The following is a 15654-nucleotide window of genomic DNA, read 5'->3' on the forward strand; positions in this document are numbered from 1 at the left end:
GCAGGCCAGAGCCCACTGAGCGGAGGGAGCGAACAGGGTAGTAGGGGTTTAGGAGGTCAGAGAGATAGGGGGGAGCCAGACCGTGGAGGGCTTTGAAGGTGAGGACCAGGATCTTGAACTGTATCCTCTGTGTGATGGGAAGCCAGTGGAGTTGGGCAAGGATGGGGTGATAGGGTCGCGGAGCCTGGTGGTGCAGAGTTCTGGACGATCAGCACTAATTTGCACCCAGTAATGTGCCACAAACAGCCATGAAGTGAATGATCGGTTTTGTTTGGAATGAACATAAGTAGAATTTGACAACCATATAAAACATTTTCTTGTTTCACCGTCTCCCTTTAATTATATAAAATATACAGTCAATCCACTTTACAGTATATTCTGTGAAGCGCTTTGAGACGTCTCGAAGACGTGATAAGGTGCTATATCACATGCAAGCATTATTATTAATAATAATAGTCTCCCCCTCTCTCTTAGAGCCACTGAATACATGCTGGGATGCCTTCAGGTATATTCATGTACTCGTCTCCCAAGTGAGAGGACCTGGGTTTTATTCCCTGGCGGGGCGAAACCTTAGATAAGTTTCCTTATTCTGTATGCCTCAGTTTACCTAGCAGTAGGTAGGAACCCAGTTATTAGTCGATTGGCGGATCGCATTCTGGGGCTAATAATCCCTTGAAAAAACAATAATAATAATTTGGTCACTCAATCTCCAACTGGAACACTGCTGTGCACAATTGGCTGCTGCCCTTCATCCACAAAATATACTTTGCCTGAGCACTTTTCTTCATGATACAGGTTTAGAGTTGCAAAGGGCAATTTCAGGACACCAGGACATTTTTCTTTACTCATAGGTAGGAACATTCAGGAGGAGGCCATTCAGCCCTTCAAGCTTGTTCCGCCATTTAATGAGATCATGGCTGATCTGTACCTCAACTAATTCTTTCAATTCAAGTTCCCACTTTCTCCCCATATCCCTTAATCCTCTAACCTACCAACAATCTATCAACCTCACTCTTGAAGGTGTGGATGGATCCAGCATCAACGGCCTTTTGGGGGAGAGAATTCCAGATTTCTACCACTTTTTTTTAGTGAAGAAATGCTCCTGATTTCACTCTTAAATGGCCTTATTCTAATTTTAAGTCTATGCCACTTGTTTTGGATTTCTCCACCAGAGGAAATAGCTTCTCTGTATCTACTCTATCAAATCCCTTCATCATCTTAAATACCTCAATCAAATCACCCCTCAACCTTCTAAACTCAAGGGAATACAATCCAAGTTTCCGCAGTCTTTCCTCATAGCTTAACCCTTTTAGACCTGGTAACATTCTGGTAAACTGTGCTGCACCCCCTCCGGGGCCAATATATCTTTCCTGAGATGTGGTCCCCAAAACTGAACGCAGTCTCCAGATGGGGTCTGACTAACGCTCTATACAGCCGAAGCATCATTTCTTCCCCTTTGTATTCCAGGCCCTTGAGATAAAGGCCAACATACCATTCACCTTTTTTGATTACTTTTTGCACCTGGGAACTAGTTTTAATGATTTGTGGATATGGACACCCAAATGTCTTTGCTCCTCCATAGTTGTTAATTTCTCCCCGTTAAGAAAATATTCTGCTTTATCTTTTTTCGGTCCATAGTGGATGACCTCACACTTCCCTACATTGAACTCCATCTGCCACAGTTTTTCCCACTCACTTCACTTAATCTTTGTAACTTCCTACTCCCATCTACATAACTTATTGAGCCTCCTAGATTAGTGTCATCTGCAAACTGGGATATAAAACTTTCTATTCCTTCATCCAAGTCATTTATATATATGGCGAATAACCTGTCAGGGCTCAAACACAAATTGGGTGAGGTATCAGTGGTTGATTGGCGCTTGTGGAACAACGTAACACGACAGGGAACAATGCATCAAGGAAAGCTGAGAAAATTGACAGCAATTTTTAGACACAATATTTTTGAGATTGTGTAAGTAATCAAATCCATGTTTCTACCAATTTAAAAACATTCCCATTTTCTGACACCCCTCCCCCCCTCCCAACCTCATCTTTCCCCCCTCCACTCTCACCCCCCTCCCCACCACCCTCATCCCCGGGCCACTTTTTAAAAGCTCCTTCTATCACTCACCATCTTCACTTAAACCACATATTATAATAGGAAAAGCAAAGCATCTGGGAAGGAAGTACACAAGAATGAACATCCTAAACGCAGGAAGGAAGAAGGCATGATTTTTAACATACACTACGGTTTGTGTCCGGGCTGATTAACTGGCAAATTAAGTTTAATATTGTTAACTGCAAGGTACTACATATAGGATCCAAGGATAAGAGACATAAGCACTCCATGAGTGGGATTGAACTTGTCAAGGGGGAAGCAGAAAGAGATCTAGGGGTGTTAGTTGATTTATCGCTCACTGCGTCAAAACAATGTCAGGCAGCAATAAACAAGGCAAACAGGATGCTGGGCTATATTGTTAAATCAGTTAAGTTTAGATCCTCAGACATCATATTCAGGTTGTACTTGCTCTGGTCAGTCTGGATCTTGCGCACTGCATATAATTCTGGCCACCGTGACATAAGAGGCTGTCCCAAGACTGAAGAGCCCCAGCTTATCTGATAGCATTCCAGTGTTGGAGGAATGAGCTGTGACCAGTGACTAGACAAGCTGGGGCTCTTCAGTCTTGAGAGACGTTGACTCAAAGGAGACCTCATCGGGGTGTCTACAATTGTAAAAAAAAGTATAACGTTTTAAATGGGATTGAAAAAGTAAACCCAGATCATTACTTCAGGATGTACAATGGCATTGGAACAAGGTTTAGAGTTGAAAAGGGCAATTTCAGGACAGATACCAGGAAGTTTTGCTTTACACAGAGGGAATCAGATTGGAACAGGAAAGGTGGTGGAGGGCAGAACATTAGACCCATGTGTGGAGTCCTGTAGTGTATTGGTTAGAGCACTTGTCTTGCGAGCAAGAGGACCTGGGTTTGATTCCCAGACAGGGCAAAACTTTAGACAAGTTTCCTTACTCCACACGCCTCTGTTTACCTGGTAGTAAGTAGGAACCCGGTTGTTAGTCAATTGGCAGATCACTTTCCAGAGGTAATAATCCCTCCAAAAAAAATAATAATAATAATTTGATCACTCAATCAATGACCTTTTGTGGGACACTGCTGTGCGCAATTGGCTGCTGTGTTTGTACACTGCAATGTCCCACAAACAGCCGTAAAGTGAACGACCAATTTTATCTTGGGGATTTGATTGCTGGTCTGGACACCAGGAGAAACTTGCTTTTCTTTTCAAATAGTGCCGTGGGATCTTCAACATCCACCTGAACAGGCAGATTTCGATTTCAGGATTTTGGTTTAAAGTCTCATCCAAAGGATAGCGCCTCAATGATAATCTGTACTTTCGGTGCTGTGTTAGAGTGTCAGGTTAGATTGAGTTCAAAGTCCCAATGTAAGGCTGGAACCCATAACCTTCTGACTCAGATAAGAATGCTCCAAACTGAACTTGGCTGACACCTCATATATGTTGATATATGGGGACTGTTGATCAGGACATGGGGAGAAACTCTGCTCTCTTTTCAATATGGGGAATCTCAGTCGGCTTTGGATACTCTGAGTCTGAAGCATGGCGATGGGTTTCCACATTTTGCCGGCACCCGGCTGATCAAAAACATCTTACAGTCTCTGTGTGTTTCTCTCTCTCTTTGATCTGTGCTTAAACTGGATTGGATCTCACTTCAAGCAGTCAGTTTAGTCACGCTCCATTACAATTGCAGATTTTATGTTTACTCTCCTTATATGGAGTTAGAGTGGCTTCTCATGGTCCATATCAGGACATTGGTTTTATTGTCTTTTGTTGGAGTTTTTTTCCATGCTGTCAGCAGCTAGATTGTAGGCGTGTGCTGGGTGCATTAATAATAATAATAATCCTTGCATTGAGGAAGGATGTCAGGCATTGGAGAGGGTGCAAAGGAGATTTACCAGGATGGTACCAGGAATGAGGGACTTCAGTTATCAGGAGAGGCTGGAGAGGCGAGGATTATTCTCCTTTGGAGCAGAGAAGATTAAGAGGAGACTTAATAGAAATATGAGGAGATTCGATAGGGTGAACAAGGAGAAAAATATTTCCACTGGCGGGTGGGTCGGTAACCCGAGGACACCGATTTAAAATAGTTGTCAAAAGAAAGAGAGGGGAGGTGAGGAGAAATTTTCTTACACAGCGAGTTGTTTGGATCTGGAAAGCATTGCCTGAAAGGATTGTGGGAGCCGATTCGATAACAGCTTTTAAGAGAGAAGTAGATAATTATTTGGGGAGGACAAGTTTGCAGTGCTATAGGGAGAGAGCGGGGGAGTGGGATTCATTTGGATAGCTCTTTTCAAAGAGCCGGCACAGACACAATGGGCCAAATGGCCTCCTTCGGTGATTCTATGATTCTATGATTTGATATGGCACCTTATCATGTCGTTGAGACATCTCAAAATGCTTCACAGGACATACTGTAAAGTGGATTGACCTTATTTTGTGGGCGAAACGTCCACAAATAGATTGTTAGCAGTCCATTTGTTGCTGAGGTAAGAGAGGAGATTTTACGCCAATTCAAATTGAGTAAAGAACAAATTCGAGAATATTTCTTACCGTGTTAATTAGGACAAGGAACAGTTTCAGGAATGCCACAATTTTTCCTCAGCGACAGAGATCAAAAGCATATTCCACATTTCATTTAAGAAAAAGACACTCATGGCAAAAAGCCATCATTGAACTTGGTCACAAGATCAAAAGATTAGTCTGGATGAAGAAGCCCACAAAATACACAGTCACTCCACTTTACGGTATATTCTGTGAAGCGCTCTGAGACGTCTCGAAGACATAATAAGGCGCTATATCAAATGCAAGCATAATTATTATTTACAGATTTACAACCCTTGCTCACTTTGTAGGCTGCTGTATGGGCAAACATAATGTGTCCTTTCCCCTCCCATCGTGCAATATCAAATGCAAAGATTATTATTATTATAATGGAGTCCTGCAGCTCAGTGGTTGGAGCAATCGCCTCGCAAGCGAGAGACCTGGGTTCTATTCCCGGCAGGGCGAAATGTTGGGCAAGTCTGCTTACTCCACACGGCTCTGTTTACCAAGCAATAAATAGGAACCTGGTTGTTGGTCGATTGGCGGATCACTTTTCTGGGGATAATCATCCTTCAAAAAAAACAATAACGGTTTGGTCACTCAATCCACGACTGTTTGTGGGACGCTGCTGTGTGCAATTGGCTGCCGCCTTTCTCCCACAAAATATATATGTGGAGTCCTGTAGCTCAGTGGTTAGAGCACTCGCTTTGCAAGTGAGAGACCTGAGTTCAATTCCAGGCAGAGGGCGAAACCTTGGGCAAGTTTCCTTACTCCACACAGAGCCTAATAATAATTCCTCCAAAAACAATAATAAATTGGTCATTTTCAATCCACTACTGTTTGTGGGACATTGCTGTGCGCAATTGGCTGCCGCGTTCGCCCACAAATATACAGTCAATTCACTTTACAGTCTATTCTGTGAAGCGCTTTGAGACGTCGCGAAGACGTAAAAAAGCGCTATATCAAATGCAAGGATTGTTATTATTATTATTATTATTATACAGCCGATTCACTCTACAGTGTATTCTGTGAGGGGCTTTGAGACGTTCTCGAAGTCATGATATGGAGCTGTATCACATGCGAGGATTATTATTATTATTATTATTATTATTATTATTATTATTTAGAATTGATTCATTAGCAGCTTGCCCAGTCCTGTGAGTGCTCTGCAAGCGTCCGATAGAGGGCGCCCTGCAACCAGAGCTTGGAAGGAAGTGCCAGGAAGAAGATTGTAGCCTTAGTTGGATACGGCGCATGTGTGAGGAGTGGAAAGGGAGGGTTTTATTGCACTAAATGGTGGATTTTTGCACGTGACTTAAAGCGGAGAGGGAACTTTTTGCACGGATTAATTCTGTCCTCTCCCCATAGGTATCGGCGGCCCAGGATCGCTCGTGGCTCAGGTGAGGTGTGGGGAAGTAGGACATGGAACCGGAGTCCTTGCCGCTGTCCCTGGGACTGGCTGTTGCTGTGATCTCCAGTCTGGTTAATGGCTCCACTTTCGTTTTGCAAAGGAAAGGCATCCTGCGAGCCCAGAGCAAAGGTCTGTCAAACACATACTTGTATTTTGTTTTTATTTTTGGTTCCCCCACCCACCTCCCACCTCCCCACCTTTCTGTTGTGTTTCTGTGAACAGGTGTTGTTGCAAAGGAACTGGAATTGGGACACCCGGATATTTAAAATGATTTAAGCTCATTTATTGTCCTGTAGGAGTCCTGGAGCTCTGTGTGGGTCTGTGGGTGCTGGTTATTTTCTGGTATCTCCCCGCACCATACCCTCAGTGCTGCATTGGGGTGTTAGTCTATGTGATTCTCAGTCCTTATTTGCCCAACATACTATCTCTCATACGCACGCACAATATCCATGATAAAATTAGGTACCAATGAAAATCAAGTGTTGGGTCTGGCTTACTTGGTAGCACTCTTGCCTCTGAGTCAGAAGGTTACCGGTTAATAATAATAATAATAATAATCCTTGCATTTGATATAGCGCTTTACACGTCTTCTAGACGTCCCAAAGTGCTTCACAGAATATACTGTAAAGTGAATTGACTGTATATTTGTGGGCGAACGCGGCAGCCAATTGCGCACAGCAATGTCCCACAAACAGTCATGGATTGAAAATTACCAATTTATTATTGTTTTTGGTTTTGGAGGGATTATTATTAGGCTCTGTGTGGAGTAAGGAAACTTGCCCAAGGTTTCGCCCTCTGCCTGGAATTGAACTCAGGTCTCTCACTTGCAAAGCGAATGCTCTAACCACTGAGCTACAGGACTCCCTAAATTATGTATTTGTAGGTGAATATAGCAGGCAATTTCTGCACAGCAGAATGTGGGTTAAATCCCCACATCAAGATTTTGAACAGATATAGTCTAAACTGACCCTTCAATACAGTGCTGGGGAGGAATTGTAGAGATTTTAAGATGAGGTGCAACCTGCCTGTTCAGGTGGACGTTAAACATCACATATGAGGTTTATTATTTGAAAAGAGAAGGGAGTTTCTCCTGGTGTAATAGTTGTCATTAACGTCATGGTTGTTTGTGGGATATTAGTGCATACAAATTGGATTTACATTTTGCCTACAAAATACAGTCTCTGCGCTTTACAGTAAATCCTGTGGAGCCTGGGAATGGGAATGAGATCCACTTCCCGACACTAAAATGGCTTATCTTGACGAGTGCAGAACTATTCTGCTCAGCACCACAGATTAAATGTCAGTATTAAGTCAGAATGTTTGTAATCGGAGTCAGACTCCGCCACTGTTGAGTGCTCTAGGATGCTAACCGGGGTTTAACCATTGCCTTCCAACAGGTGCGTCGTATTTCACGGAACTGGTTTGGTGGGCTGGGACTGCAGCAAGTGAGTATCTGCCCTTTGGTTTTCGAGCAGGTTTAGCTGGTTAGCCACAGCAGGAGGTCGTGCGTAGTCTGTTTACCGCCCCCTCCCCAAATCCTGTGTTCAATCACACTGAAGCACCTGAATTTGTAATACCGGCAGAGACTTTGCATATGACAACAACATTATATTTGTATCTGCTCAACATGTTGGAGGACGTCTCAAGGCACTGGGCAGTCAGGGAGATGGACCTGAGCTGAGGGTTGGGAACAGGAGGGGTGGAGGGCAGAGGAGGTAGGGAGAGGAGGGTGACCGAAGGCGCGGTCGAAGAGGAGGTTCTTGGGACTTGAAGGAGGCAAGGGAGGGGTGAGTCGAAGGGACTGTGGGATGGAGTTCCAAAGGGTGGGGGCAGACAGGCTGAAGCCCCGCCCGCCGATGGTGGAGTAGACTGGGCGGGGGACATGGAGGTGGCCGGAGCCCACTGAACGGAGGGAGCGGACAGGTCCATATGAGGTTAGCGGGTTCCAAACGTTGGGAGGAGTAATTCCAGGGAGGGCTTTGAAATAGATGCATTCATGTTAGGGAGAGCGGAATAGAAGGGTATGGGAGGGAGTAAGGAACGGCACGGACTAGTTGGACCATGTGGCCTGGTTCCATGCTGTACACCTTTTGTCAATCTTTGTAGATGTAACTACTTACAGAGGAATCTTTGTATAAAATAGAAACCATAAATCTTTAACAATTCAAAAATTGATCTTGAATGAAGATAAACTCTCTTGCTCCTCTCAAATATGATGTTAAGTGCTCCGAGACCCTACCCTGCGTGAAGTGCGCGCTATCAATCCAAGTTATTGTTCTTATTGATTTGTACAAATATGCATGTTTGTCATTTAATGTTATTGCACCTGACAATTTAGCTTGCTTTCTGTCAGAGCACATGTTGCGAAGACTTTTATGGATGCAATCTACGTGGTATAAAACCATAGTTAAAAATGGTGCAATTACACCAAAGTACGATTTTTGTCAGCCTCCAGGTAAAAGTTGGTCATTCACTCACTCAAGATCTTGTCTGTTTCTTTAGATCCCACGGCACTATTTTGTGTCCTGACCAACAAACCCTGAGGTAAAATTGGTCATCCACTTGATGACTGTTTGTGGGATGTGGCTGTATGCAAATTGGCTGTGGCGTTTCATCCCCAAACATTCAATCAATCTGCTTTGCAGTAAATCCTGTGAAGTGTTTCGAAGTTTTGCCCATGTTTTATGGGCAAATGAAGCAGCCAATTTGTGCACAGTGACTTCTCATAATTCAGCCGTAGAGTCAATGACCCAATTTTATTTGGAGGATTGTTGGCCCGGACACTGGGGGAAACTTCTTTTCTTTTTGAATAGTATCACGGGATCTTTAACGTCCACCCAAACAAATAGACAGACAGGACCTTGGTTTAATGTCTCATCCAAAGGACAGCAATGCAGCACACCCAGAGCACTGCATCGGAGTGGAGGCATGTACTATACTAGTTGTACCCATTGCAGCTTCGCTTGCAACCAAAGGATCCAATACGGAATGTAGATTGACACACAGACAGATATTTCATCTTTATCTGCACTCATCTGGGAGGACTCCTTTTGGGAGGACTCCTTTTGGGAGGACTCCTTTTGGGAGGACTTGGTGCTTTAAAAATGTAAGTTTTGTTGTTGCCACGGCTTGGCTTCGTCTGTGTTCTTTATTTTGTTCCCGCCGCTTGGCTACGTGATTTCTCCGTGACGCACGATGCCACAGTGCCACGGTCAGCCGGCATGGCCACCAGGTGTAACTGCAGTGGGTACATACATAGGTGCTCTCTGACGCACAATGCCACAGCTCCACTTTGACTCGGCGGCCACCAGGTGTAACTGCAGTGAACAACGCAAAACTGAAAATCACTCATGAACTGTAGGAGATACACTAAACCAAATATGCCCATGTCACTCCCAGAAGCAAGACCTTTCCGATGAGGTATCGATCATGTCGCTAGGTCAATCGGATATTGAGATCCTTCTTGAAGCACAGACAGACATTGTCGTTTTATTAGTGTAGTAGAAGAAGAAGAAGATGGATCCCGTGTGTCGATGTGGGGCTTGAACCCACAACCTTCTGACTCAAAGTCAAGAGTGCTACTAACTGAGTCAGGCTGACACAATTGTAGCATGACATTGGGTTTCACGGGCTGTTACCCTATCTTTTATTGGCTGAGTGATACTTTTCAAAGACTGCATGAACTTGTATTAATATTTTGCAATTGTCTCCTCTGTAACAGTGGCTCTGGGACAAGTAGGAAATTTCTTTGCTTACAACGCTGCTCCTGCTGTATTGGTGACACCAATAGGAGCCCTCGGAGTGCCGTTTGGGTAAAGTTTTTATTATCCCTCATTGTCCAGCTTTGTATCTTTCGCCCACAAAATTTACAGTCAATTCACTTTACAGTATATCCTGTGAAGCACTTTGAGATGTCTCTAAGTTAAGGTGTTATATCAAATGCAAGGATCATTATTATTACTATTATAATTGGGATCTGTTTCTTGGGTAGATGAGGGTGTATGAAGGACACAGATATTATCTTCGCACAGATATTGGTGCAATATCTGACCTTTTTGCAGTTGTCTCTCCATATTTACTTATGACTATAAATTCCTTTGTTTTTTAAAAAATATATACATTTCATATCATCTCTTGTTAACCACACACAGCTCTTGTCCAGCTAACTGAACCCTATCCATAAGGGCTTTAGCTCACTCAGTTGGACTGATCCACAGTCTCTGTCTCATTATTGTCATACAATCAACAGTGCTTTGGTTATCGCAGACCTGTTTAGCCCTGTTTAACCCAGTTTAACGTGGAGTCCTGTAGCGTATTGGTAAGGTCACTCGCCGCGCGAGCAAAAGGACCCGGGTTCGATTCCCAGCATAACCTTAGGCAAGTTTCCTTAGTCCACACACCTTTGCATATCTAGCAGTAAATAGGAACCCAGTTGTCAGTTGATTGGAGGATCACTTTTCAGGGTTAATAATCCCTTTAAAAAACATTTTAAATGATAAATTGGTCACAAAATAGGCACGATATCAAATGCAAGGATTATTGATTATTAGTATTATCATCATCATTATTATTAATCCACCAACCTCTCATTTACCCTCCTCACCAAGGTTACATTTCATACTCATTATATTGACCTCAGAAGGGTTGGGGCTGAAACTCAGGAGCTTTCCAAACAAACGTAAAACATACTCCATGCTTCCTGAGGTTCAGCAATCTGACTTGACTCAAAGCACCTTATTCACACCGAAGTTCTCAAACCCTTCACAAAATGCTTAGTTTGAAATGAAGTGACTGTTATATAGTCAAAAGTAGCAGTTAAATCTGTGCAGGTAACAAATGGGATGAATGAGTAGATTAACTATTTTCTGTTTTGGTGAATATGCCAAAACTCTGGAACTCTCTACCACAATCCCTCTACCTTGCCCTCACCTGAAGACCTTCCACCTCAACCATGCCTACGGTCACCCTGGCTTGGGGTCAAACTCCCAACATCTTTAAGCACTCTGATACATGCCTTGCATGAAGAGCGCTTTATGAATTCAAGTTGTATATGTACGAGGCAGGAATATGAATAAGAACTGCTAATTATTTATAGCTCTTTTAATAGCTCCGATATAACCGCAAACACATTCCGTGTTTGAAAGGTAACGATTGCATTTTCGTAAGAACCTTTTCCGTCCTCATCGTTTGGAAACTGTGTTCAATGTTGACCTTCTCTCCGCCCCCTGTTTGTTTTTCTAGGTCGGTTCTGGCCTCCTATGTGTTGCAGGAGAAGCTAAACTTGCTGGGCAAACTGGGCTGTTTGCTGAGTTGTGCTGGATCCATTGTGCTCCTCATTCACGCACCCAAATCAGAGAGCGTAACCTCAAGGGTGGAGCTGGAAGAGAAACTAACCAACCCAGGTAACTTTCTATTTAATTCAAATACGTGAAGTCCTATAGCATAGGGGTTAGAGCGCTCGCTCGGAACTGAGAGGACTTCGATCTGATTCCACATTTCGCCCATATACAGTCAATTCACTTTACAGTATATTCTGTGAGGGGCTTTGAGACGTTTCGAAGACGTGAAAGGAGTTATTATATTAAATATAAGCAGTATTAGTATTATCCCGCAGTTTGTTGATTTTCATGTAAAGAATTTCCAGTTTGTCATCTGTGGTGTATAGACTTGCTGATCCAAGCACACAGCATCTTATTTCCTTGCTGTGGATATTTGTTTGGCTTTGTCTGTGAGCTTGAGATCAGGAGCTCAGTGAAGTGGAGCAATAAAGAACCTGTGTGCCACCCCTCACTTCACCCAATCCCTTGGTACTCTGAGACGCACTGAATCACCCACATCTCTGTTACTGATTTATAATTACTCCCGCTTTACATCAGCAGCTGTGTATTTCGTGTTGTATTTCATTGCTTTTCATGTGAAAAGAATTCCAATGAATCATCTGTGAATTATAGACCTGTTGATCCAAGTGCATATTGTCATGGGATACGAAACATCAAGAGGTCAAGGCGCTATCCAAGACTCTATCCCATGTCTCAATCCGAAACGCTATCCTGTGTGAAGGACACGCAATCTAAATGCAAGTTATAATAATAATAATCCTTGCATTTGATATAGCACCTACTGTAAAGTGAATTCACTGTATTTTGTGGGTGAAATGCGGCAGCGAATTGCGCACAGCAGTGTCCCACAAACAGTCGTGGACTGATTGACCAAATTATTTTTTTTGAAACAATAAAATAGCAATTTGATTTAAGTTGTTTTTTGTCCAGTGTGTTCTGCATTGCTTTGGAGAACACTGCATTTTGTTTTACTACATATATTTGTATAAAAATTTGAGTTACTAATGCAGAGTTACGAGATTCAGAATACGCATTAAATCGTATGATGTACCATATGGTCCGTATAGAGTTTTATACAATACAAGGCACTCAGAAAATTATTTTTTGGAGCATGATGCTGGGGAGGGGGAAGGTGATGTAGGCAAGGTAGAAGAGGAAGGTCTTCAGGCACGACCTGAAGATGGGGAAGGAAGGGGCAAAGCGGTGGAATTGAGGAGACAAGTGAGGAGGGCATTTGAGTAGTCGAGGTGGGAGTGATGAACGCATGGACGAGTGGTCATTATCTATGGAGCCCAAAGAGAGCCCAATCCTGACTACAATTATGTTCCTTCAGTTGGGACCATTGGATAACATATGTTACTGATCTGGCAAGCAGAAATGGAACAAGTCCTGGCACATTACTATACAAATTAAAATACAAAATTACATTTGTTTAGCGCCCTTCACGTAGGGAGGACGTCCCAAGGCACTGAAAAAAATACTAGAAATTTGTATAAATAACATTTTAGCCTCAGCAAGTGATGAGCAAGTTCAAGTTGTTTTTGAGTTCAATTTCTTCAACACAATACTCAAACAGTATAAGGTACTCAAATGAGATCTGACTCGTGTTCTATATAACTGGAGCAGACCTCCTGCTATAAAGGTCAGCATTCCTATTAACCGTATCGATTGCTTTCGGCGCCTCCAGCTAGATTGTAATGGTTTACGCTCTTGGAAACATTAATCTTTTTCTTCATCTACTATTCTTCGTGCTTTCCCATTTAAACGTATTTTGTTACCCTATTCATGTGTGCAAAGGGTAAACCTCATACTTTGTTAAGCCACATCTGCCACTGTTCTGGACTCTTGCCTAATCTGTCTTTTTCTCTTTTCAGTTTTCTGCTGCCCTCTTCACACTTTGGGATGACTTAGTGCCATCAGCAAACTTAGAAATATTGTATATTCGGGTTCAATTCGATTTGATTCCTGGGCAGGGCGAAACCTTACCTTACCTTTCCTTACTCCACACGCCTGTTTACCAAGCAGTAATTAGGAACCCGGTTGTTAGTCGATTGGTGGATCACTTTCCGGGGGGTAACAATCCATTAAAAAAAATAATTTGGCATTTCAGTCCATGACTGTTTGTGGGACACTGTTGTGCGCAATTGGTTGTGCATTTCACTTCACAGTATATTCTGTGCTGCGCTTTGAGATGTCTCAGTGATGTGATCAGGCGCTTTATCAAATGCAAGGATTATTATTATTATACCCTATATAGATGATTTCAGGTTTATTTTTAAATGCATTCTTTGGTAGATCCTGGCTTCTGTCATAATTTATCAATTATCTGAAGAGATACCGAGCGGGTATTTTCACGAAAGAAAAGAGAAAATTGCACAGTGCAGTTGAACTCGTATCTCTATAGTAATCAAGCTGTTTGTCTCCTGCTTACACCCACCCCAGTCCTCTACTCATTCGCTCAGCTGGCTACGGCCTCCTGTATGTCCCCCATTCACCATCAGCAGCGCAAGACTCAAACTCTCTGCTTCAGTCCCTCCTCCTTGTCCCCATGTTTCCCATGTTCACATTGCATCTCAAGACCTTTCTCTTTGACCGTGCTTAAGGTTACCTCCCCTCTCTCCCTGGCTCTGCATCAAGCTCTGCCACTGTTAAACTCTCCGAGACACCACCCTGAATAAAGAATGCTATATAAATGGATGTTGTTGTCCAGAATAAACCTGCTGTAATGAAGCCTAGCAGGTGAAAGCATTGGGGTGGGCAGAACTGCCTACCAACAACAGCCACAGCAGCTTGCATTTATAATAGTCAGGAAATAACCCACAGAAATGAGAGAGGGTGGGAGCGGCCAACCTTTGACTCCAATAGAAAATCTATAAATTGAGGGAGGCAGGGGAGGTTGATTTGTTTTTGAGAGCAAACCAATTGGGTATTGATGCCTTGTCTAATTTTCTTTTCTTTCTATTTTCCAGTGTTTCTTGGCTACCTCTGTTTAATCCTGCTGTTGTTGATCCTACTTATCTTCTGGATTGCACCTTCCCATGGCCCCAACCACATCCTGGTTTACATTGCCATTTGCTCACTGTTGGGCACCTTCACCGTGCCAAGCAGCAAAGGGATTGGTCTGGCAGCTCAAGACGCATTCAGCGACAATCCATCAAGCGTACGGGCTCTGTGCCTCTTTGTGATATTGCTGGCAACGTTGACCTGCAGTGTTATTATTCAATTCACCTACATTAATGAGGCGCTGAAGTACTTTGATTCCTCCGTGTTCAATGCAATCTACTACGTGGCTTTCACAGTTTTGGTCGTTCTGGCATCTGCCATCCTATTCCGGGAGTGGAGTGGTGTTGGAATTGTAGACTTCCTTGGAATGCTGTGTGGGTTCACCACTATTTCAGTCGGGATCATCCTATTACAGGTCTTCAAGGATTTTGGCGACATCAATAAAGCCTCTTTGAAGAAAGACTAAACCCCGGAGGGATTTCTCTGTCGCGTAGCTTCTTTGCATCGTTCTCCATAAGATACAATCCTAAATTTACTGGAGAAAAGACTAAGATGAACAAAAAATAATTCCACTTAATCAGGATTAGCTCTTTCCATAAGTGTTATAAAATTAAAAGTCAGGGTGTTAAGTTATTTTACTTGCACTTCAAGTAATTTATTGTCGTTTTTACACTGGGTTTTCTATTTATTCCGACCGTATTCCCAGGAAATATTTCAATTCTGCCTCATTGAAAACTAATCTTGTGTGTAATATTGGAATCATGGAGTCTTGCCTCCTTAAAGACACGACTCAAGACCCTCCTTTTTGACTGTGCCTTGAGCCACCCTCCTACACCCTCTGCCCTCCCTCATCCCAACCTTGCCTCCCCCCCACTCCCCACGCTCGGGCCCTGATCCCTGACTGTTCAGCGCCTTGGGATGTCCTCCAAATGTAATTTTGTTGTTGTAAAGATTTGGCCCATTATAAAGACTGAATTTTTAAATAAAAATAATCCTTGCATTTCATACAGCACCTTTCGCATTGGGAGAACATCTCAAAGTGCTTCATAGGATTGATTATAAAGTGTACCATGTATTTTGTTGGCGAATACAGCAGCTGATTTGTGTACAACAATGTCTCCCACAAACAGTGGAAGTGAATGACTAATTTTATTCGCTGATTGTCGACCAGGACACTGGGTGGAAAAATCCTAATATCTGTTGAATAGGCAGACATGACCTTGGTTTAAAGTCTCATCCAAAGGGCGTTACTTCTGAGATAGTAGC

At 43.0% G+C, this 15654-nt stretch overlaps 1 protein-coding gene across 2 annotated transcripts; it reads left to right on the forward strand.

Moving 5' to 3' along the window:
• Positions 1-5854: 5854 nt before the first annotated feature.
• Positions 5855-15223, forward strand: nipa1 (NIPA magnesium transporter 1). 2 transcript variants are annotated; one of them, XM_007891107.2, is made up of 6 exons: positions 5875-5893; positions 6004-6175; positions 7444-7491; positions 9768-9858; positions 11288-11448; positions 14355-15223. In XM_007891107.2, exons 2-6 carry the CDS (start codon positions 6058-6060, stop codon positions 14852-14854), a joined length of 918 nt encoding a protein of 305 aa, XP_007889298.1. In that variant the 5' UTR covers positions 5875-5893; positions 6004-6057; the 3' UTR covers positions 14855-15223. The 2 variants fall into 2 exon arrangements, with proteins under 2 accessions (XP_007889297.1, XP_007889298.1); XM_007891106.2 differs by having other exon boundaries at positions 5855-6175.
• The last annotated feature ends 431 nt before the right edge of the window (positions 15224-15654 follow it).

This window comes from Callorhinchus milii, unplaced genomic scaffold, assembly GCF_018977255.1.
Source record: "Callorhinchus milii isolate IMCB2004 unplaced genomic scaffold, IMCB_Cmil_1.0 Scaffold4, whole genome shotgun sequence".
NCBI classification, from domain to species: Eukaryota; Metazoa; Chordata; class Chondrichthyes; order Chimaeriformes; family Callorhinchidae; genus Callorhinchus; species Callorhinchus milii.

Coding starts and splice junctions, on each gene's coding strand:
- nipa1 (XM_007891106.2), top strand. CDS start 6,058: ATGGAACCGGAGTCCTTGCCGCTGTCCCTGGGACTGGCTGTTGCTGTG. Junction 7,492..9,767: donor GTGGGCTGGGACTGCAGCAA/GTGAGTATCTGC, acceptor CCTCTGTAACAG/TGGCTCTGGGACAAGTAGGA. Junction 11,449..14,354: donor AGAGAAACTAACCAACCCAG/GTAACTTTCTAT, acceptor TCTATTTTCCAG/TGTTTCTTGGCTACCTCTGT.